The sequence below is a fragment of the Schistocerca cancellata genome, chromosome 4 (assembly GCF_023864275.1).
Source record: "Schistocerca cancellata isolate TAMUIC-IGC-003103 chromosome 4, iqSchCanc2.1, whole genome shotgun sequence".
In the NCBI taxonomy this organism is placed as follows: Eukaryota; Metazoa; Arthropoda; class Insecta; order Orthoptera; family Acrididae; genus Schistocerca; species Schistocerca cancellata.
The window spans coordinates 448,338,355-448,365,789 of NC_064629.1; the positions used below are offsets into that span (position 1 = coordinate 448,338,355).

At 40.0% G+C, this 27,435-nt stretch overlaps 1 protein-coding gene across 1 annotated transcript in view; it reads right to left on the reverse strand.

The window, feature by feature from the left end:
* LOC126184200 (angiotensin-converting enzyme-like) overlaps nucleotides 1–27,435 on the reverse strand; it is a 143,001-nt gene that overhangs the window by 7,643 nt on the left and 107,923 nt on the right. Inside the window, exons 6-7 of the mRNA XM_049926568.1 lie at nucleotides 25,202–25,316; nucleotides 263–506 (exon numbers count right to left, since the gene is read on the reverse strand). Coding sequence (XP_049782525.1) covers nucleotides 263–506; nucleotides 25,202–25,316 — 359 coding nt within the window. The remainder of the gene's footprint in view (nucleotides 1–262; nucleotides 507–25,201; nucleotides 25,317–27,435) is intronic.

A 27,435-nucleotide genomic window follows, 5' to 3' on the forward strand; every position in this document is an offset into this window, starting at 1 on the left:
TTGTCTAGAACAAAACCGAGTTTCGCGATCGTGAAGACATTGGACCTGTAAACTAATATATGCCAGGTAATGCAATAAGGGACGCTAAAGAGTCACATTGGTATACTAGTAATATTCAGTAACTGCTGCGAGCAGCACATTATTACTCTGACGCCTTAAAAGAAAATGCTGGAACAATATTAAATTAAAAAAGTGAAATTCAGGACAACTGCATGTTATTGAGCATTGGTGATACTAGTATATATCGAAGAAATATACTAACCTGATGTAAGGTACGTTATTTGCAATGTGATACTTCGCACCAGGGTCAAAATCAGCCTCTGATCTTGGGACAGGTGGAGTAATGCCTAGGTATTTCTTCCTGAGGTGCCACCAGTCGTGGTTATAAGTTTCGGGAGAAATGACACCTCGGAAAACATCCCAGCGCCATTTATCCACAACCAAGGCGAAGGGCAGTTGTGGAATTCTGGAGAGAGCTTGCTGCAGCAGTACGCTGAAACTCATTTCTGCAAGTGTGAAATAAAATTCACTTTAACAGCGTGAATAAATGTCGGTTTCTGGAAAACATGACACTGAATAACTCCATAAACGCAATAAGCTGTCTGGGTCAATGAACGTGTTAGCCAAGTACTCGGGCAGTCTCTTTCACATATTTTAAAATTTTAGATCGTTTCGCCACGTCAGAAATCAACGATAACAATTTTGAACATGTTCAGATGCCCATGGTGACTTTCAGTGAGTCATTACTGCAATGCTCGAACTCTGATGCCAAAATACAGTAACTGTGACATGCTTTTTGCTCTGTTTTGAAATAATTCTATAATGGTGAACAGATTTACATGTGAGTTAAGTCTGTTTCTTGGAAAGTGGATGAAAATGCTGTATGAATACTGGTCAAAAAATTCCCTAAAGGAACATCTGTACCGTGGGTTATATCTAATATTCCTCTTATGAATACAGCGCATTCCAGTTAGAGCTCAGAAAGTTAGGTCACTTCGTTAGATTCAAGACGAATAAAAACAAGTTACATCGCAGATGAAACAGTAGTTAACTCATTTACTAATAATCAAATTCTTTATTCGCGCTCACAGTTCCGTCACAGGAGAGAGCGTTATAAATATGGTACTGGCACAAGTTTACGAATATATATTATAATTCTTGGTGCTGGCGACGTGAATGTTCCAACAGATGCTTCGTATGATCCAGGGAAAGAATTCCAAAATTAAAGTAGAATGGGGGAATGGCGAACTAAACTATTGTGTTACGAGGTACAAGTCCCATTGGTGTTATTACTTACATCTGTTGCTGCTAACCGTTCCATTGGTTTTAATACTAGCTTCGCAAGGACAGTTAGTGGAAATACATTTATTAAAGAAGAGTTACTTATAATACAGCGATATTTTTAGTACCAAAATCACAGTACTTAAAAATGATCTGTTATCTTTCCACACCATGTGAACATTCAGTGTTGTTAAGTTTATAATGCGCACACTTGTATTTGTTCGTGAGTTTTATAACACCATAAGAACATTTTTATAACTATACGAGAACATCTTTCTGCATACAGCTCAATCTTAAATACATGAAACAGGTATTTGGTACCTTTTAAGCGTCAGATTTTTGGTGTTGTTGTCTTCTGGTCTTCTCTGGCTTTAAGCAGCTCTCCACACAAGTTGGAAACTTCCCTGTGTTGCATTCCGCAAATGTCCAGGTCCCTTTACCTCTTTTTAACTACTACCATTTCCACCCATTTCAACATGCCTGCTATAGTAGAGCCTACTTCTCATTCTACACTTCCCTCAATTAGAAACTTTAATTATTTCTTGACGCCTCATGATAATTTCAACCACCCTATTCCTTCTTTTAGTCAAGTTATTCCACAAAAATCTGTCGTCCCCAATTGAGTTCAATGCCTCTTCACTGGATATTCTAGCTATCTATCTAATCTTCAGCACTCTTCCGTAGCACGACATTTTAAAAGCTTACGTTGTTTTGTTGTCTGATATAACTCACTACACTTCGTTTCTTTTATGCTATTTTTGTTGATATTCGTCTTACAAACTCCTTTCAAGACATTATACACCCTGTTCGACAGATCATCCAAGTCGTTTTCTGTCTCTGACAGAGTAACAGTGCTCTTACCTTTAACTTGAAGGAAGTCATCTTTTCAGCAAAGATCACTTTTGAAAAACCTCTATTTACGATGACCGCTTTCGGTGAAAATAGTTACCATCATCTGATCTTTGAATAGTGTACATAAAGTGTACATTAAGTGTAAAGGTGCCCTATTACAGCTATAATGTACTCCATATCTTACTTAGTCGGATAGTTGTCTTCCCTTTCCAAATATGTCCTCAGATTTCTTTACTGCTTGTTCAGAGCGCTTACTGAATAACGTGATGGATAGGCTACAGCCGTATCTCACGCCCTTCTTTCATGTCCTTCGACGCTTATGATTGTAGTCTGGTCTATAGAAGCTGTATATATATTGTTGATCCCTTTATTTTGACAATTATAACTAAGAGTATTCCAGAAAGGTATGTCCCAACCAACAGTGTCTAAAGCTTTTTTTTAAAGTAACAGACACCGTTTAAATGTGACTTCGGCGTTCTTGAATCTTTTCTCTAACAAGGAAAACCTTCGCACGTTCAATCTTTAGTAAGGCTCCTTTGAAAGTGTTGTGTTAACAGTTATGACTGGAAAAATATTAGCTACTGATAACTTACCATGTGCATCAGGAGGGCGACAGAATATGAGTGTCCGGGAAGTGCAAAAATCAACCTTCTATGGGATGTGTGTATTACACTTCACAAAATGTACTTCGTCGGCAGTCAAGAAATGCTCAAAACAAACCATTCACTTGCACCATGATCACAGAATGAAAAATGGATTGCCACAGTGATCTCAAATGTTCGCACTATCAAGATCGAAGGCGAACTGCTTGAGGGTTACAAACTGTGCAGGACGTTCAACTAGATATCCACTCCTAAAGAATGCATATAGAATCATATTGGTGTAACGAGGCGATAAATACTGTTACAATGTGATGGCATGCTACCAAAGGCGAAACAGTCTACCGTGGAGCTTATCGTGAAACCGACTAACCGACTATCGAAGGCGTAGCTGCAGGTAGGGCGATAATATGTTTTACATGCACAGAAAAAACAAACATACAGAGGCTGAATTTGTTCAGTGGTTCCAGATGATGTGAATTGCAACACACATTTTTCAGGAGGGATAGGAGTATGATTTTCATACGCAGACGAGGAATCAAGTAAACGCAAGTTAATTTGACCAGCTATTGGCCAAAAGCAGTGGTCATACCATCGTTGTAGTTCTCTTACGTCAGTTTTCGCACTCTTGCTTGCTGTGACGTAAATATTCACTACTGCCCTTGCAAGATTACGCAAACGTAGGGGCAGAGCACCTTCAATCTCTCACAGAATAATAAATAACTTGCCAGCCAATTTACCATGCATATTAACAATCGGCGTAATTGTATACGAATGCGTTAAGATATTGATGTTAGTTGATCTTGATGCAACTCTCTTGGTACCTCTAATTTCCAGGGTTCCTTTCATATGCATTTCCTCTTACGACTCCGATATATCAGAGCCTAAAACAAATTCCTTACTGAACGATGGGATAAGTTTCTTTATCTCATTTACAAATTTTCGGACCGACTCCGCAGTTTCGTGTGCATCGTCAAGATCACGTTTTGTTTGAAATTTCGTTATCTTACGTCTTCCAATTCTGTAGCACTGTTTGAAGTTGTGCAACCATCCATTGTTTCCCTTGAAATCGCTGTAATCTATGTCATGCGCAATTTGAGGTGCATAGCGTGCATAACTATCATGCACATCCTGTAAACTTGAAACGTGCAAACATCAGTTTTTTGTAACAAGTGCACCTTGACTTCCCCTGAATATCCGCAGTTCTCTTATGCACTACACGGTCATATTGCACCGGACTAATTCTAAATCTGTTAATAACTGTTTCTATACTACACTGCGGATGGTCTTCCATGTATGTAATTATGTTTAGTACCCGCTCCTTAGACAATTATTGTCCTTTACTGCAGTTCACTGGAGACGGGATTTGTGGCTCCCTGTCCGACAAGGGTGACGAATGATATGGCTCGACACCTGTTTCAATATCACATTCGCTTGTTAAGAACGTATCGTCATCATTGTACTACTCATATACATTGTCCGCACAGTCGAGGGCGTACGACAGCACTCCACTGACTCATCTTGCAGAAAGGCTGGTATATCTGCCACTTCTTCTTCACTCTGCGAAATTCCTTATGCTCCTTTCTGACAAAACGTCAACTTCGGCCACTGTTGTTGTAGATATAATGCTACGTTTGCTTTCCTTATCGTTGTCATTGATCTGCTATGTATCAAGACCACTAGCACTGTACGACTGTTAAGAGTTACTTGTCGACTAAGCAGTTCAGCTTCGCTCTGCAGCCTCATTTTGTGGATACCTCCAGCCCCGCCTCCTGTTGCCATGAGCAGTCAGTATTGTGGTTGCATGGTAGACAATATATGGAGCGTCGAACATCACTGACCTTCTGCCACCTCGCACTCAAGGGGTTTCTTGTAGAAAAAATCGTAGGTTTACCTGGCGTGCTCCTAAGTCAGCTTCTACCATGAGTACCATTCGTCTTTTGATAATTAGTGTAATGTATTGCAATTGTGACTTATTATACTGATGGCTCGGTAACACGTTTTTTGGCGCCTGGGTTCTTTGGTCCCAGAATTACAGTCTTCTTGAAGTCTGAGGGTATTTGGTTCCTGTGTTTCAAGTTATGCACTGCATACCAAGTGAAACCGTTCTGTCATGGTTGTTTCGCACAAGGATCTTAATAATTCTGTGGAAGTTTCGTCTATTCCAGATGCTCTTACAGAGTTCCTTCAAACGTTTCTAGATGTATCGCGTTCCCCATCTGACATCATCCACTTCCTCTCCTCATTCCATAATACTGTTCTTACATACATAATACTAATTCTTGCCTTTATACAGTCCATCTTTCAGCTGTTCCTTCATTCCTTAGCAGTGGGTTGCTAACTGAGCTCTTTATGTACATGGCATTTCTTCTCTCTTCTTAAAAAGTTTCTTTGATTTTCCTATACGCATTTATATAATGCGACGAAATTAATAGCAGTAAATTCGTTAGTAAATTGCTTTAATAGTGTGAAGTAAAACGTTTAATAGACTGGTTTTCTGGGAGAAAACTCTTCCTTTCTTGTGCATTGTACGTATACGGGTAATTTCACGGTGAAATAAAACCTACCTGTGGAATAAATGTTTTAAGGTATCTCAATGTATTTTTTCTTGTCTAGTTCCTAATAGATCTAGATCAACTGATTGGATGTATGCACCGTTATACCTTTAGCCCCGGTTACTTTATTATTTAAAAATTATATTCTATGTATTTTCTGTTAAATGAATTTTGAATTTCATACTTGATGTAATACAACCTATGCTGTTTTTTATTTTTACGTTTACTTTATTTCATTTTATTTTATTTTTGGTGTGGGGAAGGCGGCTGTCGTCTTCAGTCAGCTGCGTGATATAGAACCAACTTCTTTCGTCTCTTGTTTTCTTGATGGATCCGAGGCAATTTTGGTAGACAGTTTTTGCGTGTCGTGATTAAACAATTCAGTCGTTTTACGAGACACAGAAAATGCACAGCCTCAGGAATGTCTGCTACCGAAGGCGAGAGAATACGGAGCCTGCTGGCTTCGTTGCTCCTGCTCGTAAGGTGAGTTTTTTCTCTTCCTCGGTTCATATTCTTCTACGCTGTTTGTGTGGCGAAGGACAGTTTTGGTAGTCATCCTCGTGGGTTAATGACGTCGCTGATTGAGGCTCCATGGAAGTATCTGTGTATGTATACCGTGTTTAACCACGCTACCTTTTATACGCAGTCTTAGCCACCTTTTTAGTACTATTTAATATTTAATGTATGTTCTGCACTAAGATTGTAATAATCTGGTTTACATTGAGGCGAGTTTGAACTCTTGCACTATACTATCAGTCCAGTCAACGAAGCAAAATTACGGGAAAAATTCGTGTAGTGGCAAATTTTTGAATACTATTGGGATGGACTATCATGAACAGTAAACTAAAAATCCCCTCCTGTGGGATATCAGCGCTGGTGTGGGGTGCCGTTTAAAGTTCAGCTTCTTAACTTTTTCCTTGAATAGCTTGCGAACCACGGCTTCTAGAGAAAATGTTTCGTGGTACAAAATTGAACTACATTAAATTTCCTGTTAAGGAGGTCCTATTCATTTTATCTCTAGGAGTCATAGTTTCCGCATTGTAGGGGATGGAATAATCGCAAATTGTAAAAAATAGTATCTTAATGGTGTAAAATTAACGTTTATCGGTAAATGAAGTGGGTTAAGAACAAACACTAAATGTATGTCCCACGTCTAAGTGCGTTGGAATTGAATTGAGAGATGAATGTGTTCTGGGAGTGTAGCAAGGTGGAAGACAGAAGTGCGAGGGAACGTGGGTCGCCAGAATCCAGTCATGCAGTTCCCTCCCTCATAGGTCCGCAAACCGAAAAGGGGGCAGGTGATTTCCCACTCTGTCTACCCCACCACGTAACAAGAAGAAACTACAGTACATCGTGTTTTACAAAGTTACACCGACCCTCCGCAGCGCACCTTAATCACTGACGACACAGGGTGCAGAAGTGTCAACGGGGTGTCTTTATTTTCCAAACTGAGTTAACACTACAAGGAGTACAGATATGAGTTACTAATACTACCGACGCAAAAAACGCCTCTGTAATGAATCTACATAAATCTCTGATACTGTTCTGACTGACAGATTTTTAATCATCCTGTACGACAGCTGAAGCGCTCTTCCGGGAATGGCTACCTTTACCACAACGTGCGCTGCACGCTTTCAGGTTACAGACTGTACATGTTAAGCATTTCCCGTACAATTCTCTCAAGTGAGCAGACAAAATTACTTCAATAAGTTCGTGCCTATACAGAGGAGTTATTTTCACTTTATTAAATGAATAGGTTGGTTGGTTGGTTTGGGGAAGGAGACCAGACATCGTGGTCATCGGTCTCATCGGATTAGGGAAGGATGGGGAAGGAAGTCGGCCGCGCCCTTTCAGAGGAACCATCCCGGCATTTGCCTAGAGTGATTTAGGGAAATCACGGAAAACCTAAATCAGGGTGGCCGGACGCGGGATTGAACCGTCGTCCTCCCGAATGCGAGTCCAGTGTCTAACCACTGCGCACCTCGCTCGGTATTAAATGAATACTTATTTGCAGTTTTTAAGTGAGAAATCATGTAAAAACGATTTACAACTGGAGTTGCCAGCTGTCTACGACACTGAACTGCCTGTCCCAAGTGTTACATGCTGTCAATGTGTGTTTGACAATGGTGATTTCATTGTCTCCACTATCACTGGCTGGATTACTTTCCACAGTACGAGGGGTATCAAATGCATTACCCCATTCTCATCTCCTCCAGCATCTCAAGAGGCACAGAGGCTTAAGCTGTCACCCTATGCGACGGACGTAGGTCACCTAGGAGTTACGAAACCTCAGATATTTCAACATATGTCAAGCAATGCATTAGAGCAGATTACTGCTCTAGACTTGAAGAGGATTAGTCCTGTTCCATCACACATATTCACACCCACTTCGGAAGATATACTGTGGGTGTGTGGTAACGGGTTCCACTGAAGGAAATTCGTTTGGCACGAATGGCTGAGAGACCCTGAAGGACAAGTTCAGCAGCCTAACTAGAAAGGTTTTCCCTATCTCCCACGCCTGCAGGCACATTTCTTTCGCAAAGTATGAGAGCTGGGTGTGTAAGTTTATTTGCTAATTGTATATGCCTGTAATAGTTTGTATATCTCTTCACGAGGTACTGTGGGGAGGTTTGGAATTGAGTCCACGACACTGACTCAAAACCTGGTGACCAGGGGCTTGACACCAGCACCTCTCCTATCGCTTCTGCCGTAAACGCAAAGGGAAAATTGTCAACAGCACGCAGGATACTCACACAGTCGCCCATCGAAGTGCTGAACATGCCTGATGGCGCTTAACTTCGATGATCTAACGGCAACCGGTGTGTACAACTCGTTAAAACGCACTGCAGCCCACTCTAGAAGTATCAACAATTCCTGAATGGAAGAGATTTATACTGAGTATCAGTAACAAAATAATTGCGAGAGAACAGCAGTAATTTTCTGGTCATTCACTATTTAACCATCAAGCGACTAGGACCGAGTTACACATATTTACAATATGCTGTCAACAAGAGACAACAGCATGGTTCTGCATTTACCAATCCACTCGCTTTCTCACCGACACTGAAATGATCGCTGACAACATCACATTTACAAATTATACACTTCTCAACCTCTGTTTATAGGAACAAATTTTACGTAAGGGCTCACTTAACAACCACAAGTAAGTGTTCATTTAATAAACTGAAAATAGCTCCTCTATATAAACACGTCTCAGTGATGTCATTCTGCCTTCTCGCATTCGAAAACTGCAGAGGGAATGCTGGGGAGGTATAGTCTGTGAAAAGCGATCACCGCTCGTGGTGTGGGAAGTTGCCTTTACAAGAAGAATTCTACATCTGCTGTACAAAATAACAAGAATCAGTTTTTCTTCCAGCAGTGGAGTACAGTGTGCAGAAATTTACGCAGAGCCTGTCCATATACATTTCTTGCGTTAGTGTTATTGTTAAGTTATATCTGTATTCGTTGGAGTATTAATGCACTTTGTGGAAAGCAAATACGCCGTGGATTTTTTTTTTTTCGCACAGCATAGTCAGTGATTAATAATGAGTTCTGCAGAGGGCTGGTCTAACTTTGTAAAACACTCTGTAGTTGCTTCTTATGTCGTAGTGGGGTAGATATAGTGGGGAATTACCTTCTCGCTCCTCAGTTTGCAGAATCATGAACAAGGGAATCGCATGGCTACGATCCGGAGACCTACCTTCCCTCAAACTTATACATCTCACCCCCCCCCCCCCCGTTCGCTCCTCCCTCTCACCCTCCCAGAATCCAATTCATCCCTTAACCGGTTCAGCTGCTCTTAGACGTGGTACAGACATTTAATATTTTTTCTTAATCCACTTCACTCAATAGTAAAAATTAGATTTTGTTCCATTAAAACACTGGTTTTAATAACATGCGACTTTTCCATCCCTCCACCGCGGAAAGTATTAGCCCTACAGAAGAAATGAAGAGGAATTTTTTTGTAAATTTAACGAAGTTTAATTTTGTACTGAGGACCATTTTCTTCAGAAACTGCAATTTTCCAGTTATTCAAGAAAACCTAAAAATTTGGCCTTTAGACGCCCACCACCCCCACTCCGCCCCAGCTCCAATCACCACTATATTTGGTGTATAGCAACACGCCATTACGCAGGTCTTCACTTGAGCCAGCCACACTGTCCAGACAGAGCTCTGCTTGGATACGACTAGTGCTAAATTTCATTCACATCAGAGCCTCGGTACAACAAGATAATTGATGGAATTTAAAGAATAATACTGTCCAATTTAAATAAAAGTTTGTGGTCGCTGCAGCCCCAATGTACTGTACTGTAGTTGCTCCCCTTAAAGTCTGCGACCAAAGTGTGTGGAGCTTTATACAGGAAACCTTTTAGTGTAGCACAGGTGAAAGTATGTAAGACGCTGGAAATAGATTTTCTGCACTGGAATGTTAATAGTGTCGCTTTCCAGATGATTGAGAGGCCCGCAATAGCTCCCAAAACGTTACGAATACTTCACTGGGACATTGCAATCCATTAAAGTGATTATGTTGTCATCCAGTTCTAAAATTAGAGCATGAGTTCCTTTTAATTGACTTTTGTGATGTGCCATACAGTTATCTCAAGAGTGTATTCTCAGTTATGACGATACTAACGTGAGGACAGCGCAACACCCAGTCCCCAAGTGCAAAAACTATCCAACCTACCCAGGAATCGAACGCAGGCAACTCTGCTTAGCACTCCACCATGCTGAACACGCAGATACTGAGGCAGACTAAAGCAAGGTTAATGCCTTAGGAATTCTTCTGTATAAATGCTTCCTAAGTGGTCTCCTACACTGATATGTCCTGCATCTCCCAACATTCCGGAGATTGATATCATGATAGCTCTGTAATGGGTGAACATTGGTTGAGAAGGGGCTGTGTGACTTTTATGTGGAGTACAGGAGCAGTCATGTTATTACAGCCAGACTGCACTACCTGCTCGAGCCTGTAGAATTTGGTGGTGCAGGCATGTTGCAGCTGAGGAGATCTGGAGCACTGCTTGTTGTTGGGCTGCTGCTAGCACTTTAGCTGGACAGTACCACATTCCAAACTATATGGCACAACATCCAGTATAGTGGTTCATTGTATTACCACACTCCAGTGCAGCCAGGTGCCATAGGCAGTAGGCAATCAGGCAACAAGTGCAGTGAAGTGTACGTCAGCTGGCGGCTGGCAGCAGTGGTGACCGAACCAGGATGCTGCGTAGTGAGGCACGTGACCCAGCTTATAGCAACAGAGCAGGCGATGTGTGTGTGGGGAGGATAGGGTTGGAGGAGTCATTGCAAGTTCTTCATCTGACAAATGTTTGAACAAACAAATCGCAGCTCCATATCTCCACACTCCTATCATATCTTGCTACACACACACAGCAGTATCAGTTATATGACAATCAAGAAGACTGCACTGGTGAGATATAAAGTTTTAAACTTAGGACAAATGGTGTGGCTCTGACAGCCAAATAAGTTGCATTTATGAATTTTTCGCCACTTTCAACTTAGTGTTGGCAGATTTTCTTTTTAATTTTTCACGATTTTAGGCTTTGGAGAAGTGAATTTTTTGAATATCTCACCACTTTAAAGACAGACCAACTGTGACAGCCGATGGTTGAGAAAAATTGTTCAAATTTAGGAGAAATTTGGTGCCGTCATTCTAAACTTAACACAAGCAACCTAGTTACACTACGACATCACAGAAAACTCAATGACTGTCTTGGATTCAACACTTGACACACTGTGCAATGGTCTACTATCTTCGATTATAAACTAAGAACAAGGGATCTGGCAAACTGGCAAGTTGTACTGTCACCCATGTTCGAATGTGATGTCATAGGACTGTGCTAATGTCAGCTATCTCAGATTTTCCATCACACAGGATGTTCTTAGGTTAACTATCTTGGATTTTTGAGTATCCTCCCATTTTACTTTTGACTCTAAGCTGTGCTGTCATACGAGTGGGATGACTTTTGACTTTCCCACTATTCTGTATTTACATATAAAATGAATTCGCATTCGTGAATGACTGCCAGTAGCTGTAGAATGGAATAAAGACAATGAATATCTGTGGCAGACCGAAACTCGAACTTGGATTTCCTGCTTACTGCGAGCAGTTGTCTTATTATTTGGCTAACTGTGCATGACTCACAGCCAGACCCAAACTTCAAATGTCGTCAACCGTGCGTCTACGACCTGTACTCACACATCCATTATATATATTCCTGTACAGGTCAACCGTTGTACTTAAATGTCACTCGCCTGGTATTGGCAGAATATGATATTGCAGAACAACACAGGCACTGCAATATCATATTCTGTATATAAGCCAAATGGCCTAAATGATATCAGAGAGATGGTGAGGGGGAAAATCTGACAGTATTACATGGTGACATAGTCGATGACATCATCGGAATCTGGCAACAATGCAACTGTGCCAGAATGGAGGCAGTCCCCCTACTGACATGTGTTACAGTGTCGACATTACAGTAACCACAGGGCACTATAGCACTGGGCAGATGTACTGGTCTTTTGCTGTTCCTGAACAAAAGCATGAATTTGTTGACTCCCAAGTGCCGAAATGATTACGAATTTCATGAATGACACCTTCTTCATGATATTAGCCAATACCACTCTTTGCATATATGATTTAATTTGATTCTGTTCATTCACGATCTTCCTGCGGTGACTTGCGTTCTGGAGGACGTTGGTTCAGGGTGTCGACCGATCTTTCTGTGCTTCCCCTAAATTGCTGAAGACAAATTCCAGGACGTTTCCTTTGGAAAGGACACAGCCTATTTCCTTCCACACTCTTCCACAATCCGAACCAGTGTTACATCTCTAACAGCTGCATCTTCGAAAGGACATTAAACTTCAATCTTCCTTCCTTCAGTCGTTGAGGACTAGTGGTAATGACATGACCAGGGCGAACAAGAGACAAGAGGCAAAGGCTGTTGCATATATCTATACATCCTAGCAGTACTTGTCCAGGTGTCAGTAGGGATGACTATCTGACGAACTTTACTTACGCTCATGTCCAAAGGCTTGAGCGACACTCTAGCAGAAGTTGAAGCGCCTGACACCAGACATAGCAGCATAGTCAATGTAGTGTCTCACAGAAGAAGTACACCTAAGTCTCTAGTCTCCACTGACGTTCAGAAATGTTCGCCCTGGTCATGTCATTAGATTTGATGGACAAATAAAATCCTACATCCTGAAAATCGAATTATTTGTCAGCAACTTTCTTTGTTCTTCTATAAAATCCCCTTGTTTCTTTCACGCTAAAAGTCACGCACTCACAAGGCAATATATCTTATAAAAGCATTCCAGAATAATGCTTGGCTTGTTATATTATCGCACAGAATTTGCCGACTTGATATCTTGTTGAGTTGTAAAGACATGTGGATTATTCGCTGCCGCCGACTCTGCAAGACGACAACAGCGAGTGCGTCCAGTTCCTCTGACCTGCACAGCACACCTGAAGGGTCGCCTGTGATTTCATTTTCCATGCAGATGCATTCCTTGCTATCTTCCGGTTTGTCCACGTATTAACACACAAAAATCTGCAATGAAATTGGGCTGTTGAAAAGCGATTCTGAGTGAGGGGGTAAGTCTCAGACAGTTTATCATCTGTCTGCTGCTGGACCGTGTGACACGTCAGTCTGAATAGATACAAATTGTGTGACACAACAATGAATCTTTATTTAGACACCTGATTTACAGAGTGAAAACAGGCGACTGCTGTCAAATGCTTTCCTGTGCTCCATGTGACTTACACATTTTTCTGCTACAAAACTTGTAGTTCTTACTTTCAGTTTTAGTTACTTCATGCACCACTTATTGTATACCGATTTGATATGTTACTTAGTACCCAACAATGCAGTACAACTTTTTTATTTTTATTTTTGTGAAATTCAGTACGAAGTACCACAAGACATAGATGTGATGATTCATGTTCAACGCAGCAAAGTGATGCCCATGATTGACCAAACTACCTCTGTTTCGTGCAGTGTCGTTTTCATTCATCCCGTTAAAAAAGAAAGCGTTGCTATCTCCTTTCTGTCTAAGCATTTTGTGCTCTGATCATTGACACAGCACACACACAAAACTTCGTGAATTTCATATTTCATTTCGATTAAGCTGCCTGTACCCAGTTAATATCGCAAAACCACCAAGTTTCTGAATATGAATATTCCTTTGAACTCCTCGTTCTAATTGTTCCAATTTTAATCATAACTTGTAGTTAATAAGGTGTGAGAAATATGAGGAGTAAATTTTATTCCACGTATATAAATATTTACTTTTGTTCATCCAGAATGTTTTACTATTGGTATTTATTTTGAGAAATGCTATATTGTTTTCATTGTTTTGTTATCATGCGTGTAGTGTTGCTGATTTAGAAACCTAACGTAAAAACTGTAATACTGATAATGTGATTTTTGTCACTCATATGCTTAAGAAAATTTCACAAGTTACCTACATCTACAAACATGTGAATATAAAACCACATTCGGTGTACACAGAAAAAAATATGTCTCAATATAATATTACTAGCTTAGCGCCCGCTGTTTCCCTCAAGTAGACTATGCTCTGCACATACCTGTTTTCTTTTTGTTTTTCTTTACTCAAATCTGTCATGTTGTTCACAAATTACAAAACCTTTTAAACTTGTGAAGCTAATCAAGGTTATATAAGTATCATCTTTTACGAATGTACTTTAGACCGAAATGCGATTCCGATCATTGACACAGCACACAAAGAAAACTTCATGGATTTAATATTTTAGTTCGAGTAAGCTGTCTGTACCCAGTTAACATCGTAGAACCAACAAGTTTCTGAATATGAATATTCCTTTAAACTCCTCGTTCCAATGGTTCTTATTTTAATCATAAGTGGTAGTTATGGTTTTTGTTTACTATGCCTTTTACGTTCTTGTGGTGATATTTTCGTATAAACTTTCATCCCCCAACACATATTTCTTTTTATCTAACCGAGAAGTGGAAAATCAGTTTTAATAGATTTAGCTTCATAAGTTTTTTAATATAACGAAATATTTGCTTAAACATTTCAATCCCCTATTTTATCCACTTAGAGGTTGGCTTTCCAAAAACAATGAAACAAGTATTTTTTTATTTCTAAAGGAGAAGCCAAAAACAGATTTTCATGGATTTAGCATGGAAAATGATTTCAAAATAAAATAATTTCATAAAACTTTTCATTTCCTTTTTAAGCCCCATAGGGGTTGAATTTCCAAACATACTGATACACGTATTTTAAGTGATGTTACATAGTCTATTATTCCTTTTTTCAGTCGCTTCTCTGATAGTTTGCTGAGACGGTCAAAGAAATTCATTCACCTACTCTTAATGTCATTTTTGATGTTTGGAACATTTTCTATTGTTTTGATTGGTTTTAGATTGTAACAGTCTTGGGTATGTCTGGCTCCTAAAAGTTTTCTAACGATGTTTCATTGTTCTTTTTTTATTTCTTCAAGCTCGTGTTTTCTGTTAAGTGTCAGTGCTTCGCTTCTGTAGAGGACTGTTGTTTTTATGACTGTGTCGTGGTGCCAAATTTCTGCCTGTCTAGACATGGACTTTTTGTTGCAGAGGTTTTTTAGGCTAACCTTAATGTTTTAGGACTTCTATGAAGCGATTCTGCTGTGAGATTTTTTCAAGGCCTGTCGGTTCAGTGAAGCACATTCTTTGAGTGTCTCAAGTTATTTGAAGGCAGTCTCTTCGTCCTCAGGTCGTCCACAGATTCGAGGTATGGTTGTAGAGGTTTACATTTATTATTATTATTGTTATTTTGACTGTAAGAAAGTGTAATAGGTATATATACACATTTTACTGCAAGGCATATGGAATGTAAGGACTTATCAAGTGTATTGTCACTTACCTCAGCAAGTGGACATTTTAATATATTGTCACATTAAAAGACATGTTTACCAAACCATGTAATAAATTGCAAAAAAAGCCATCGAAGCTGCAATATTAATTTCCTTTATTGATGACTAGTTTCGATCCCTAAACTCATTACCAAATCATCCATTAAGCTATGCAATAGCATCCATTACGACATCCATGTGCTTTTCGTTTCAGTTAAACACATGTAAAGTAGTGCAGGATTGGACCTCTTTCACCTTAGGTTCAGGTTCTTCACTACTTTACGTGTGTTTTACTAAAACCAACACTTATATGGCTGTCGTAATGTATGGTATTGCGTTTCTTAGTGGATCATTTGATAATGAGCTTAGGGCTCGAAACGAGTCATCAATAAAGGAAATTAATATTGCAACTTCGACGGTTTTTGCAATTTATTGCATACTTTGGTAAACCATTTAGTTGCTCACGTCATGCCTTCGAGAATCTGGAAATTAGTAAAATACAGGTGTTTAACTCATAACTATATGTTGAATACATATACGATAGGAACATTTATAAACAGACAGAATAGCTATTGGACGTGTCCTAGAATATTTGTAACACATCCTTAAACCACCACTGACCAAAATTAATTTAATAACGCAATCTCAATAAAACTGTAAACTGCTGAACCTATTTTAAGAAATTCTGACATTCAGTGGCTTACGTGGAAAGAAACAGAATATTAAAGAGCTATAGTATTTTAAATTTTAAGCGCAGATGTGGTTTGTAGAGTTTTGTAATACTTGCAGTCGAAAGAAGTAATACCAATAATTTCAAAACATTATATTTTTTAATCAAATGATGAGGGAAAGTATACTCTGAAATACAGTACTGAATGAATTGATAAGAAGTTAGTCATACTCACAGTGTAATGTGGCATCAAATGGGACAGCGATGTGTTGGGGATGTGAATTTATGAACAGCATAAAGGGAACTAGACTGAAACCAAGAGTATGTATAGAGACGACCATAAAAGTTTTCTAATGAAAAATGTTATGAAGTGATGATATCTTCCCTTGACTATTTTACCATAAACAGTTGCCTTTGTTATGGCCTTGCTACAAGCTACACTAGAGAATAATAAAAAGCTTCTTCAAACAGTATAGTTGCATTAATAATATATTTATACTTACCAGCATGCACAGAGTAAATAAGAATGATATAATAGTAATGTAGATATATTGGGTCAAAAGTGTCTATAATGACAGTTAATATCATGACAATATGCAGTGCAATTTATATGTTAACAGAGTGAAATTGGATGCATTAAAACAAATAGTATTTCCGAACAGTTATATATACTCAATGGTGCACAATGCTGTCAGACATGTCCCAGTTTCACATAATCAAATTCTAGAATACAGTACTACATTTACAACATTTTGAAAGGTTACAACACTGCACAAAGCTGTTAATCATGTCCTACTTTTACCTAATCAAATTCTAGAATACATTACTACATTTACAATATTTTGATGCTTACAGCCTTATATTGTGACAGAATTTCATTGTACTAATTGTGCCTAAATTTTATAAATTTTATAACTTTTCAAAACCTACTGAACGGATTTTCACCTGTAAAAAGTAACGGATAATTGTGACTGCCGCATCTTTTTAGTGTCCACTCAATGAAACTGTATTGTTACCGATCATGCACACGACGGCAATCTATGCAGACGACGCTCTTGGTCAATTTGATCTGTAAATTAGCTGTCACGCACTCTCAGATGAGTATGGAAATAAATACAAACGTATGTGAAAAGCCAGTGGTCTTGCTACTACTCCTGTTGAAAAGGACTACGTAGGTTGCCAAGCTTTAAGTGTTCATTCTGTCGACAAATCAATATACTTGTTCCCTCTGTGATAAACCTCGAGGTTTATTGATGAAGATCTCACTGGTATACACTCTCTCTTGTCAACAGTTAAGCCCCAAAGAAAAACACGATATTGGTTTAGTTCTTGTTCGAAGACCCTGAGTATGATTAATAAAGAGCAAGACAATGTTTCTGGAGCCACTTCTGCAGTCAGACAGAGTCTCCCAGAGCTTTCATAGCACAACAGTTAAAATAATGTACTGAATAAGTCTATTACACTGTAAGAAATTATGCCTTTGTAAAATTCATAAGTAGTTAGTACATTATTCGGCTTTTCTCAAAACTAGACAATATCTATTACCAACATATCTACAGAGTAGCTACACTCACTAACTAGTGAAGGCACGTTTGGGTGATACCTCTTCGTCTTATGGCAAATAACTACAGCAGTAACGATCTAAACACACGAAGACATACGAAATCCGACTACGTATTAAACTACTATGAATTCATTCATATTTTGAAAAATATTATTCCTCTAAAAAAAAACATGTTTTATTTACAATACGTTCTGCTCTCTACTTAGTTAGGCCTTTGGAAACCATGTAATACTAGTTTGAACCAATAATTAGTAAAATAAATATTCAGCTACAGTATCTAAAAGTTAAAGGAAACTATTTCTACCTAATGACCACTTTGCCACTTTTTAAGTGCATATATGACAAATAACTATCGAGTTCTTTGGCTCTGCTGTGAGTGAACTCCACTACGTCATTTAAAGCTATGTACCATAATAGATATCTGTTACAGTTGTAAGACTGATACAGACACGTTTACCTGTAACTTTGTAGCAGAAATACGAACTTCTACGTAAACGTCTAAAACTACAGACGCTATGAAACAGAAAATAGGTCTAATTCGAGTGAGATTTCGCTTCCTTTCACTACTGAAACTTTCTGTGTGTCCTCTTTGCTTTAACAGCGTGTGTACAGTTTGTTTTATGATTCGACAACCTATGTGTTACGAAACAACTGACATCTTTCTGCCACATTGCCGTTATAAACAGAAAAATCATTGTAACAGTTTTTTTATTGTAATAAAATACAGAAGAATTCTGAAGTATTACGTATTACTGCTGAAGTTCAGATAATTCAGAGCGATCCACCTTTTAGACTGTTAAAAGTAGAAGAAGGAAGAAGGAGAAGAAGTATGTGTGTGCATGTGTGTGTGTGTGTGTGAGTGTGTGTGTGTGTGTGTGTGTGTGTGTGTGTGTGTGTGTGTTTCGTGAACGGAAGAGAGTCACACTCTAGAATTAAGCCTTTGGAAAGCTATTTGCTCTGGGTAGAGATTTGTATCACAACGTCTTAGACTTTGTCATTACTGATATTTCCTCCAAGCGTCATGTCATCGTTTCTCGTTGTGGCCCCTTCGTTGGCAAACAGTAATTTTCAGTGAGAAAGTGGCAGTTTTTGTATATAACAGAAAAATAATACATTGCTTTTAAGGACATTTATCATTTTGGAATTGACCATTCTAGTTGAAACAGTGGACAAGAAGTTTTCACGATGCGTTGCTTACAATACCATGTTGCTGATCCAGAAGGTGGAGCTTTTCAAGTCTCTCTTCTTTTCTATCTGAAATTTATGTTTGACATAGCTTGTGATTCCATGGCTTACAAGGTTTCAACTTTTTCAGAATTCTAAGCTGAATCTTTAGCTTCTCGAGCCAGTTTTAATTCTCCGAGATCAGTAACAGTGTTACTTATAATTCACTCTTACTTCGTCCGTAACGGTTTCCTCTTTACTATACTTCTGTGTCCCTTCCTTCCATCTATTATTTGTTTCTTACTTTTATACTTTTCTGTTAGTTCTTCTTTGAAACCGAGTTATCAGCACCATCCTTCTCACCCAACTGATCCTTTCTGTTTATGTCACCTAAGCGCGAGAGTGCTCGTCTACCTTTGGTCACGTTCCTGTATCTCTACAAAAGCGCACTCTGACGTCCAATCACTAGTTCATTCCACTAACTTGTCTCATTCTTTACAATGGCATTGTGTGAAGTTCTCTTAACCCAGCCTATCTTCTTTACACCTCTTATTTAATGTCATTAGCGAAGGACTTCTCTCTGGAGTGAAAACATTGCTGACATCATGTTTTTATCTTAAAGTATTAATAGAAATGATATTAAAGTTACATAACCACTTAGTTTCTGTCTCTAGCACTGTAATTGCTGTGCAGCCAGAATAAATAATAGCCAACTATTCAACAGGACCAGAATAACTGATGACATCATATCCAAAGACAAAAACAGTCTGTTGTAGCTAATTGCCAACTTTGACATGTGTTGGAGATATATGAATAGATACTGTCGTTAAATTACTGTGCCATCAGTGGTTCTAACCGAATTATAGAAGCGGTTGCCAAATATACTTTTCCGTGCATCTCTGTGATAAAAGCAACGTGCGTTTCTCGCAGTTTTCAGGCGTAAGACGTAAATGAATGACCTAGGTCTTGGAGCAGTTTGGTCTCAACAACACTTACCTCATCTGTGTTTACTCCCCTCACATTACAATAATTGCCATAACGGTAACAATATCTCCTACATTTGACAATTAAGAAAAATAGTTCCATCTGTGGGAGTCGTCAGCCTGAGTTTACCTAGATACATCAAAGCAGCGATGGCGCTTTTAATATAATAAACGCTACGCTTTTTCGGATTTTATAGATTTTTCTTCAATGTAATTTGGAGGGATATTGTCGCCTGGAGCCAGCGACCTTTACTATATTACGTCATATAATAGAAGTGAGGAGATATCTTCTCTATGTGGCATTTACTTGCAAAACGGTCTTGATTTATAAATGGCTTTAGACAGCTGATATCAGTAAGTATTTGAATCGAGTATCTTTGAGGGATTGCAGAAGAATGATACTCCCTCTCCGGCGACAGCAATTCAGGCACGCACCTTGGCTGGGGAAGTGAAAATGAAAGGGCAGTAGCACTAACTCGGTTTAGGAGGCCAATGTAAACACCTAGCGAGTATCGATCCTCAGACAAACAAAGTCTCCAGCTAAATGAAAAGGAATGGTTCGCGGCCGACCGAGTCTAGACCACTGAAACTTCTGTTCTCGCATTCACAGGGCAGGAAATTCGTGTCCGTTGGTAATGACAGAATCAAAGGAGTGGTTTGGCAAAATATTTTAACCGATTTGGATTGTCGCTGGAGCTTAATTGTAACTGAGGGAATGTTAGGATTAGCAACTACTAAGGGAAGAGGTTCATTAAATAAAGAAGAACTATTTTCTCCCCGAGACGAACACTTACTGTATAATTCGAGGCATTCATTGAGGAGATGACAGTTGTATTCCAGCAATGTTGTGTTTCATGTAGACATTGGACAACGCTAGCATTGAGAGGAAAAGGGTAGGGGAATAATTTCGTGAGAAAATATTGTAGTTTATTTCCGCTTCAAACATGCATTTATTCCTCATTTTATGTACTGAGAAACCTGTGCAAATTACGATTACTGAGAAATGTAGCTGCATCGTGACAAAACTGAAAAATAACTCAGCTATGTTGCAAAAATAGTACTATTATTTCCGATGTAATAGTCAAAGTTTTTGCAGTTCGTGGAGTATGTTAGGTGGTTTTTCAATTAATTATTGGAAAGGAGGAGAAATTCTGAGGTTATTACTAAGTAATAGCGATACACTAGAAACTCAGGGCTGGACAGAAAGTACGACTCCCACAGATGGAACTATTTTTATTATTGTCAAATGTAGGAGATATTGTTACGTTATGGCAATTATTGTAATGTGAGGGAAGTAAACACAAGTGAGGTAAATGTTATGTAACTGACGATTGAAGAGTACAAAAAATAGATATCCCATTGTACTGTCGAGCAAAGTGTTTACAGCATCCTGAGTGAACTGTCAGGAGCGTGTGAGATTTACTTGACGTATATTTGCATGAAAATTAAATTCAGAGAAGTATGGCCGAAGTTTGGAAGATATGTAGAGAGGCTTGTTGTGTGCTGAGAGCCTGAGTTCGTTCGACAGATGCGTCTTGGTAGCGCAAATGGTTATGTAGGTACCGGATTCAAATATCGTTTTAGCACACTATTTTTTTACAGAAAGTCAAATATAATCAAATTTCTGCCGTCAGTATTATTATAAGATGCCATAAGCGTAATAGTACCTTCTAGACGCCAATCCGTGGATGTAAGCTGCATTTTATGTATTGCTGGGGTAATGCGTGGAAGATAATTTAGATCGAATTCCATCGTTTACTCGTATTGTCTACCAGGAGAGTACGCCGCACCAGTAACAACTGACCACAAAATACAGGCTGCCTGGGAATGTATGAAAAAAATGAGTTTTTTTTAAGATAGTAACAGTGATAGGATGCAAAAGTCTTTGCAAGGAATGACGAGGAATGTAACTGTGCTTCAAGAATGTGAAAAGCGCATCCACCTCACGGAAATATTCCTCTACTTCAGTTACTGAAATCTAAGAAAAGCTCCCTGCGAACATCACATGAACTAACTGAATAACCTGAAGTAGATAGAGTACGGTCGTTGAAAGCAAAATGTCCCCAAAACTATGGGACGAATGACATTTTGGAATGTTTCTCCGACGAAAAGTGTGTCATGTGGAAAGCTTTGAACAGACTGAGGACAGGAGAAAACAGGTCCATAAACAAAACAGCAACCTGGGGCTACGTCGATCTCAACATCGAGTGGGAGCGCTGTCAAAACAATACCATGGAAAATGTGCTCGATACTTTTTTTTTTCATACTCGGTATGGACTGTTTGACGCCAGGCTCAATACGCTTGATGTGGCAACGTATTAGTTGACAATTTTGTCATACTTCCTTTGTGTTTCATTTGTGGTGTTTAACAGCGTAAAAAGGTGTTTCTGACATAATAGTAATAACAATAATAATAATAATAGTATTGTTATGGTAATAATCATGGAACGTCTCTTCCCACTCGCAACGTACTGGCACTAGCTATTTCGTCAAATTAGAAATGTTGAATCACAAAAGCAAAAAATATAAAAAGCATGACATCGATTACGTTCAAATTCATTTTGTAAGAAATCAGAAGAAATCCACTATTACCACCGCTGTGCAGCTGGATATGCAAAAGTAAATGAGCAATACCGTCGTACACAAAGGCTTGGGTCTGCTGTTTCACAAATAGTAACTGCTTCAAACAGTTCTTCTAGTTGATCGACATGACGCCGACAACTGTACTCAAAATTACGCTGCAACTTTGCAAGGTTACCTGCAAATAATTCTTTCAGACCTGGTCATATTACATGCCTGTGGGAATGTGCACAAGGACAAATACAGAGGTTCTTGCAATAAAAATCCGCATGTCATGAACGAGTAGGACGAATGGTTCAAATGGCTCTGAGCACTATGGGACTCAACTGCTGAGGTCATTAGTCCCCTAGAACTTAGAACTAGTTAAACCTAACTAACCTAAGGACATCACAAACATCCATGCCCGAGGCAGGATTCGAACCTGCGACCGTAGCGGTCTTGCGGTTCCAGACTGCAGCGCCTTTAACCGCACGGCCACTTCGGCCGGCAACGAGTAGGACGTGAATACGTGGTGTTACCTACTGAAGTCTGTCATAACTGGATCATCCTTCTCTGACGACACCATACTGATATCGAAACACGTACATGCATATTTTGCAAACTTAACGCAGCTTTACACCTGCAACATGAGACACGATACCCCTACGCGATAGTGAAATGCACCATATACGCACACATTTTGGAAAGTTATGCTGTGCTACGATTGTCACAGTAAAGTTATATATCGCTATAACATTATAGTGAACATAGAGGACTTATACTTCAACACGCCGGCCGAAGTGGCCGTGCGGTTAAAGGCGCTGCAGTCTGGAACCGCAAGACCGCTACGTTCGCAGGTTCGAATCCTGCCTCGGGCATGGATGTTTGTGATGTCCTTAGGTTAGTTAGGTTTAACTAGTTCTAAGTTCTAGGGGACTAATGACCTCAGCCGTTGAGTCCCATAGTGCTCAGAGCCATTATACTTCAACAGCATTGAGGCTATGTGGACCATACAGAAGAGGAGCATGTACCACAGCACATGGAAACTTAATTTAAGTAAATCTTTATTCATGAATAAAGAACCCAGTTATTAACTGCGTGCAGTTTGTGTTTTAGAACGAGGATACTGGCCAGCATCCAACATGCTCTCCGTGCTTCCCATGTTACAGCTCTTCAGAGACAATGAGACAGCATAAAAGCGTCTAAAGAGAATGCAACATACATATCGCAAGTGTGCATCCAATTTTGCAGATTTGACGCCTGGATCATGGTATAGATCGCACTGGTCACATCAGTAATACTTCAACCTTGTCTTGGATAATCGATAGCTGCGTTGACATGGTCGGCGTTATAAATGACAATCAGGTAAGGGTATAAAATCATAGATAAGCGCTCCTCATTCATGTTGATCACGACAAAATAACGAAAACGGCTTGAGAGAAATGAGTCCTTATTTCTAATCAGTTCACTTTTGGATATTTGGCATTATGTCGATGAATGTCTGGAAAACGCTTAAGCCAAGAAAAAATCATTTCACGTACAAGATGTTGGATTTCCGAACGCCGTTCTTGCGGGGATTGCCTTGTTGGAAGGTAGTATAGGAGATATACATAATGAAGTGTACGACATCGCCCACTGGAATTTCCTGGTCCAAGTTGCCTGGAAAGTGAAAGCCTTTGGAGGATACCGTTTGTTCTAGCCACTCGGCAGGTTTGAAACGGCATCGACCAAAACCTGTAGTAATCTCGCAGCAGATCCACCAGTGCCCGCCATAAATCTGATCATATGAGTTATATATTGAGATCTAAAACGGAGAGTACTTCTGACTTGACATAAAGAATACGTAAATCGTTAAGGGGTGTCACAAAAACCAATGTAATCATTTCCACATTTGGTAAGTGTGGCCTAAATTTCCTGCATACGTGATGATTCCATCTGTCTTGAGATGCATGTGCGGTTTGATGCACTGAGGAACATTGACCACGAGCAGATGATGTTTCGTAGTCATAAAGGAATGGAAGAGTCACGAACTATGCTTTCGCTATAAAAACGATTTAAAGAAAGATATTTTTAAAGTAGCGCGGACAAAAACGTAACCTTTTTGCGTTATGGCGTCATGTGTCCGCAAAACAGGCTGTGGACTGAGGAAAGTGGTCGGGGATTACAAACTCTGAAGAGAATCGATAAATTCTGTAGTTGTGCCATATTCTAAAGAAAGTGAATAACAGTATGGCGAAAATCACGGTCTGCGATATGTAACAAGCAATAAGTGATTTCAGTGGCAGACTGGACGAATACCTAGAGGATATTGGATGCAATTTGTCGACGATCTTAATTCAGAGTACCGTCCTCTTAAGGACAAGTCATAATGATTATATTTCTGATAGGATCCACACATCGCCGCGTTTTTCAGTCTTTGTATGAAGGATAATCTCTGCAACTACTATAAGAATTCTGCCGAATATTCACACAACAACTGACTGACGAGGAAAGTTTGTAGATGTTATTTATTACCGCTACACCAGACAAGTCCTTCTGACGTAGATAATTAGTGCTACAGGTATGAATCCAGGGCGGGTTGCTAATAAGTTTATTTTTTCGTAATGCTTCTAGTTTAAGAGTATATTTGAGAAGTTACCATTTCTTATTGTCAGCCTGTACATTACATTAGAGGTAGGTATGTATAGTTATTGCAGGAAAAAAATATCTCGAATAACTATTCATAAAAGAAGCATACTAGGAAGAAAACTATGGCATCCTCTACAATGCAATCTTAAGCAGATATATGATAAATCACTTACAATAGCAAGACCGCTAGCTGTATAACTGTGCAATGCATGTCTTATTACAAGCTATTTCATAGCACATATTCTAAGAGTTAAGAGATACAGAGCCTAATGAAGCTAGTCCTAGTGCAAACGACGAATAAGTAAACATGACCGAGAAAAAGGAAAATTTCAATGCTTCCGCCGCTTCCTGACGCATGTCACGGCGGGTTGGAAGTATCCCAGGCGGTTGGCGATCATGCGCATCACAATGAGGAGTGTAAGCAAGAGGCAGCAGTGCAGCGTGCCCTGACCGTCAGTTGAGGAGGAGTCGTTGGTGACGAACAGGCGCTGCAGGTGCTGCGGCGCTGACGCCGCCAGGCTCACCGCATCGCCCACTGCCTCCTGCAGTGCCGACGTCGCGCCCTCCTGCAGCACATCATCACGTCGCTACAGAAAAGATATGCAAGCTCCCAGGGTCGACACAGTTAAATGTATCTGCAACATTCTACTGCGCTATTTTCGAGTCGACAGTATAAACAAGATGACAAAAGTCATGGGACAGTGATACACAGATGTACAGATGGAGGTGGTATCGTGTACACAAGTTATAAAAGGGCTGTGTATTTCAGGAGTTGTCATTTGTAATCAGGTGTTTCACGTGAAAAGGTTTCCGACGTGATTTCGGCCGCACGGCGGGAACCAACAACATAGAAAGCAGAATGGTAGTTGGCGCTAGAAGCATCGGAAATTCTTTCACCAATGTAGTGGCCGACGACCATCACTTAACGGCCGAGAGAAGTGGAGTTTGCGTAGAGTTGTCAGAGCTAACAGTCAAGCAACACCGTGTGAAACAGCCGCGCTAATCAAGATGGGACGTACGTCGAACGTACCCGTCAGGACCGTGCGGAGAAATGCGGCGTCAATGGGTTATGGCAGCAGACGACTGCCGCGAGCGTCTTTCCTAACTGCACGACATCGCCTGCAGCGCCTCTCCTGGGCTCGTCACCATATCGGCTAGACATCTACATCTACATCTACATCCATACTCCGCAAGCCACCTGACGGTGTGTGGCGGAGGGTACCTTCAATACCTCTATCGGTTCCCCCTTCTATTCCAGTCTCGTATTGTTCGTGGAAATAAGGGTTGTCGGTATGCCTCTGTGTGGGCTCTAATCTCTCTGATTTTATCCTCATGGTCTCTTCGCGAGATATACGTAGGAGGGAGCAATATACTGCTTGACTCCTCGGTGAAGGTATGTTCTCGATACTTCAACAAAAGCCCGCACTGAGCTACTGAGCGTCTCTCCTGCAGAGTCTTCCACTGGAGTTTATCTATCATCTCCGTAACGCTTTCGCGATTACTAAATGATCCTGTAACGTAGCGCGCTGCTCTCCGTTGGATCTTCTCTATCTCTTCTATCAACCCTATCTGGCACGGATCCCACACTGCTGAGCAGTATTCAAGCAGTGGGCGAACAAGCGTACTGTAACCTACTTCCTTTGTTTCCGGATTGCATTTCCTTAGGATTCTTCCAATGAATCTCAGTCTGGCATCTGATTTACGGATGATCAACTTTATATGATCATTCCATTTTAAATCACTCCTAATGCGTACTCCCGGATAATTTATGGAATTAACTGCTTCCAGTGGCTGACCTGCTATATTGTAGCTAAATGATAAGGGATCTTTCTTTCTATGTATTCGCAGCACATTACACTTGTGTACATTGAGATTCAATGGCCATTCCCTGCACCATGCGTCAATTCGCTGCAGATCCTCCTGCATTTCAGTACAATTTTCCATTGTTACAACCTCTCGATATACCACAGCATCATCCGCAAAAAGCCTCAGTGATCTTCCGATGTCATCCACAAGGTAATTTATGTATATTGTGAATAGCAACGGTCCTATGACACTCCCCTGCGGCACACCTGAAATCACTCTTACTTCGGAAGACTTCTCTCCATTGAGAATGACATGCTGCGTTCTGTTATCTAGGAACTCTTCAATCCAATCACACAATTGGTCTGATAGTCCATATGCCCTTACTTTGTTCATTAAACGACTGTGGGGAACTGTATCGAACGCCTTGCGGAAGTCAAAAAACACGGCATCTACCTGGGAACCCGTGTCTATGGCCCTCTGAGTCTCGTGGACCAACAGCGCGAGCTGGGTTTCACACGATCATCTTTTTCGAAACCCATGCTCATTCCTAGAGAGTAGATTTCTAGTCTCCAGAAAAGTCATTATACTCGAACATAATACGTGTTCCAAAATTCTACAACTGATAGACGTTAGAGATATAGGTCAATAGTTCTGCACATCTGTTCGACGTCCCTTCTTGAAAACGCGGATGACCTGTGCCTTTTTCCAATCCTTTGGAACGCTACGCTCTTCTAGAGACCTACGCCACAGCGCTGCAAGAAGGGGGCAAGTTCCTTCGAGTACTCTGTGTAAAATCGAACTAGTATACCATCAGGTCCAGCGGCCTTTCCTCTTTTGAGCGATTTTAATTGTTTCCCTATCCCTCTGTCGTCTATTTCG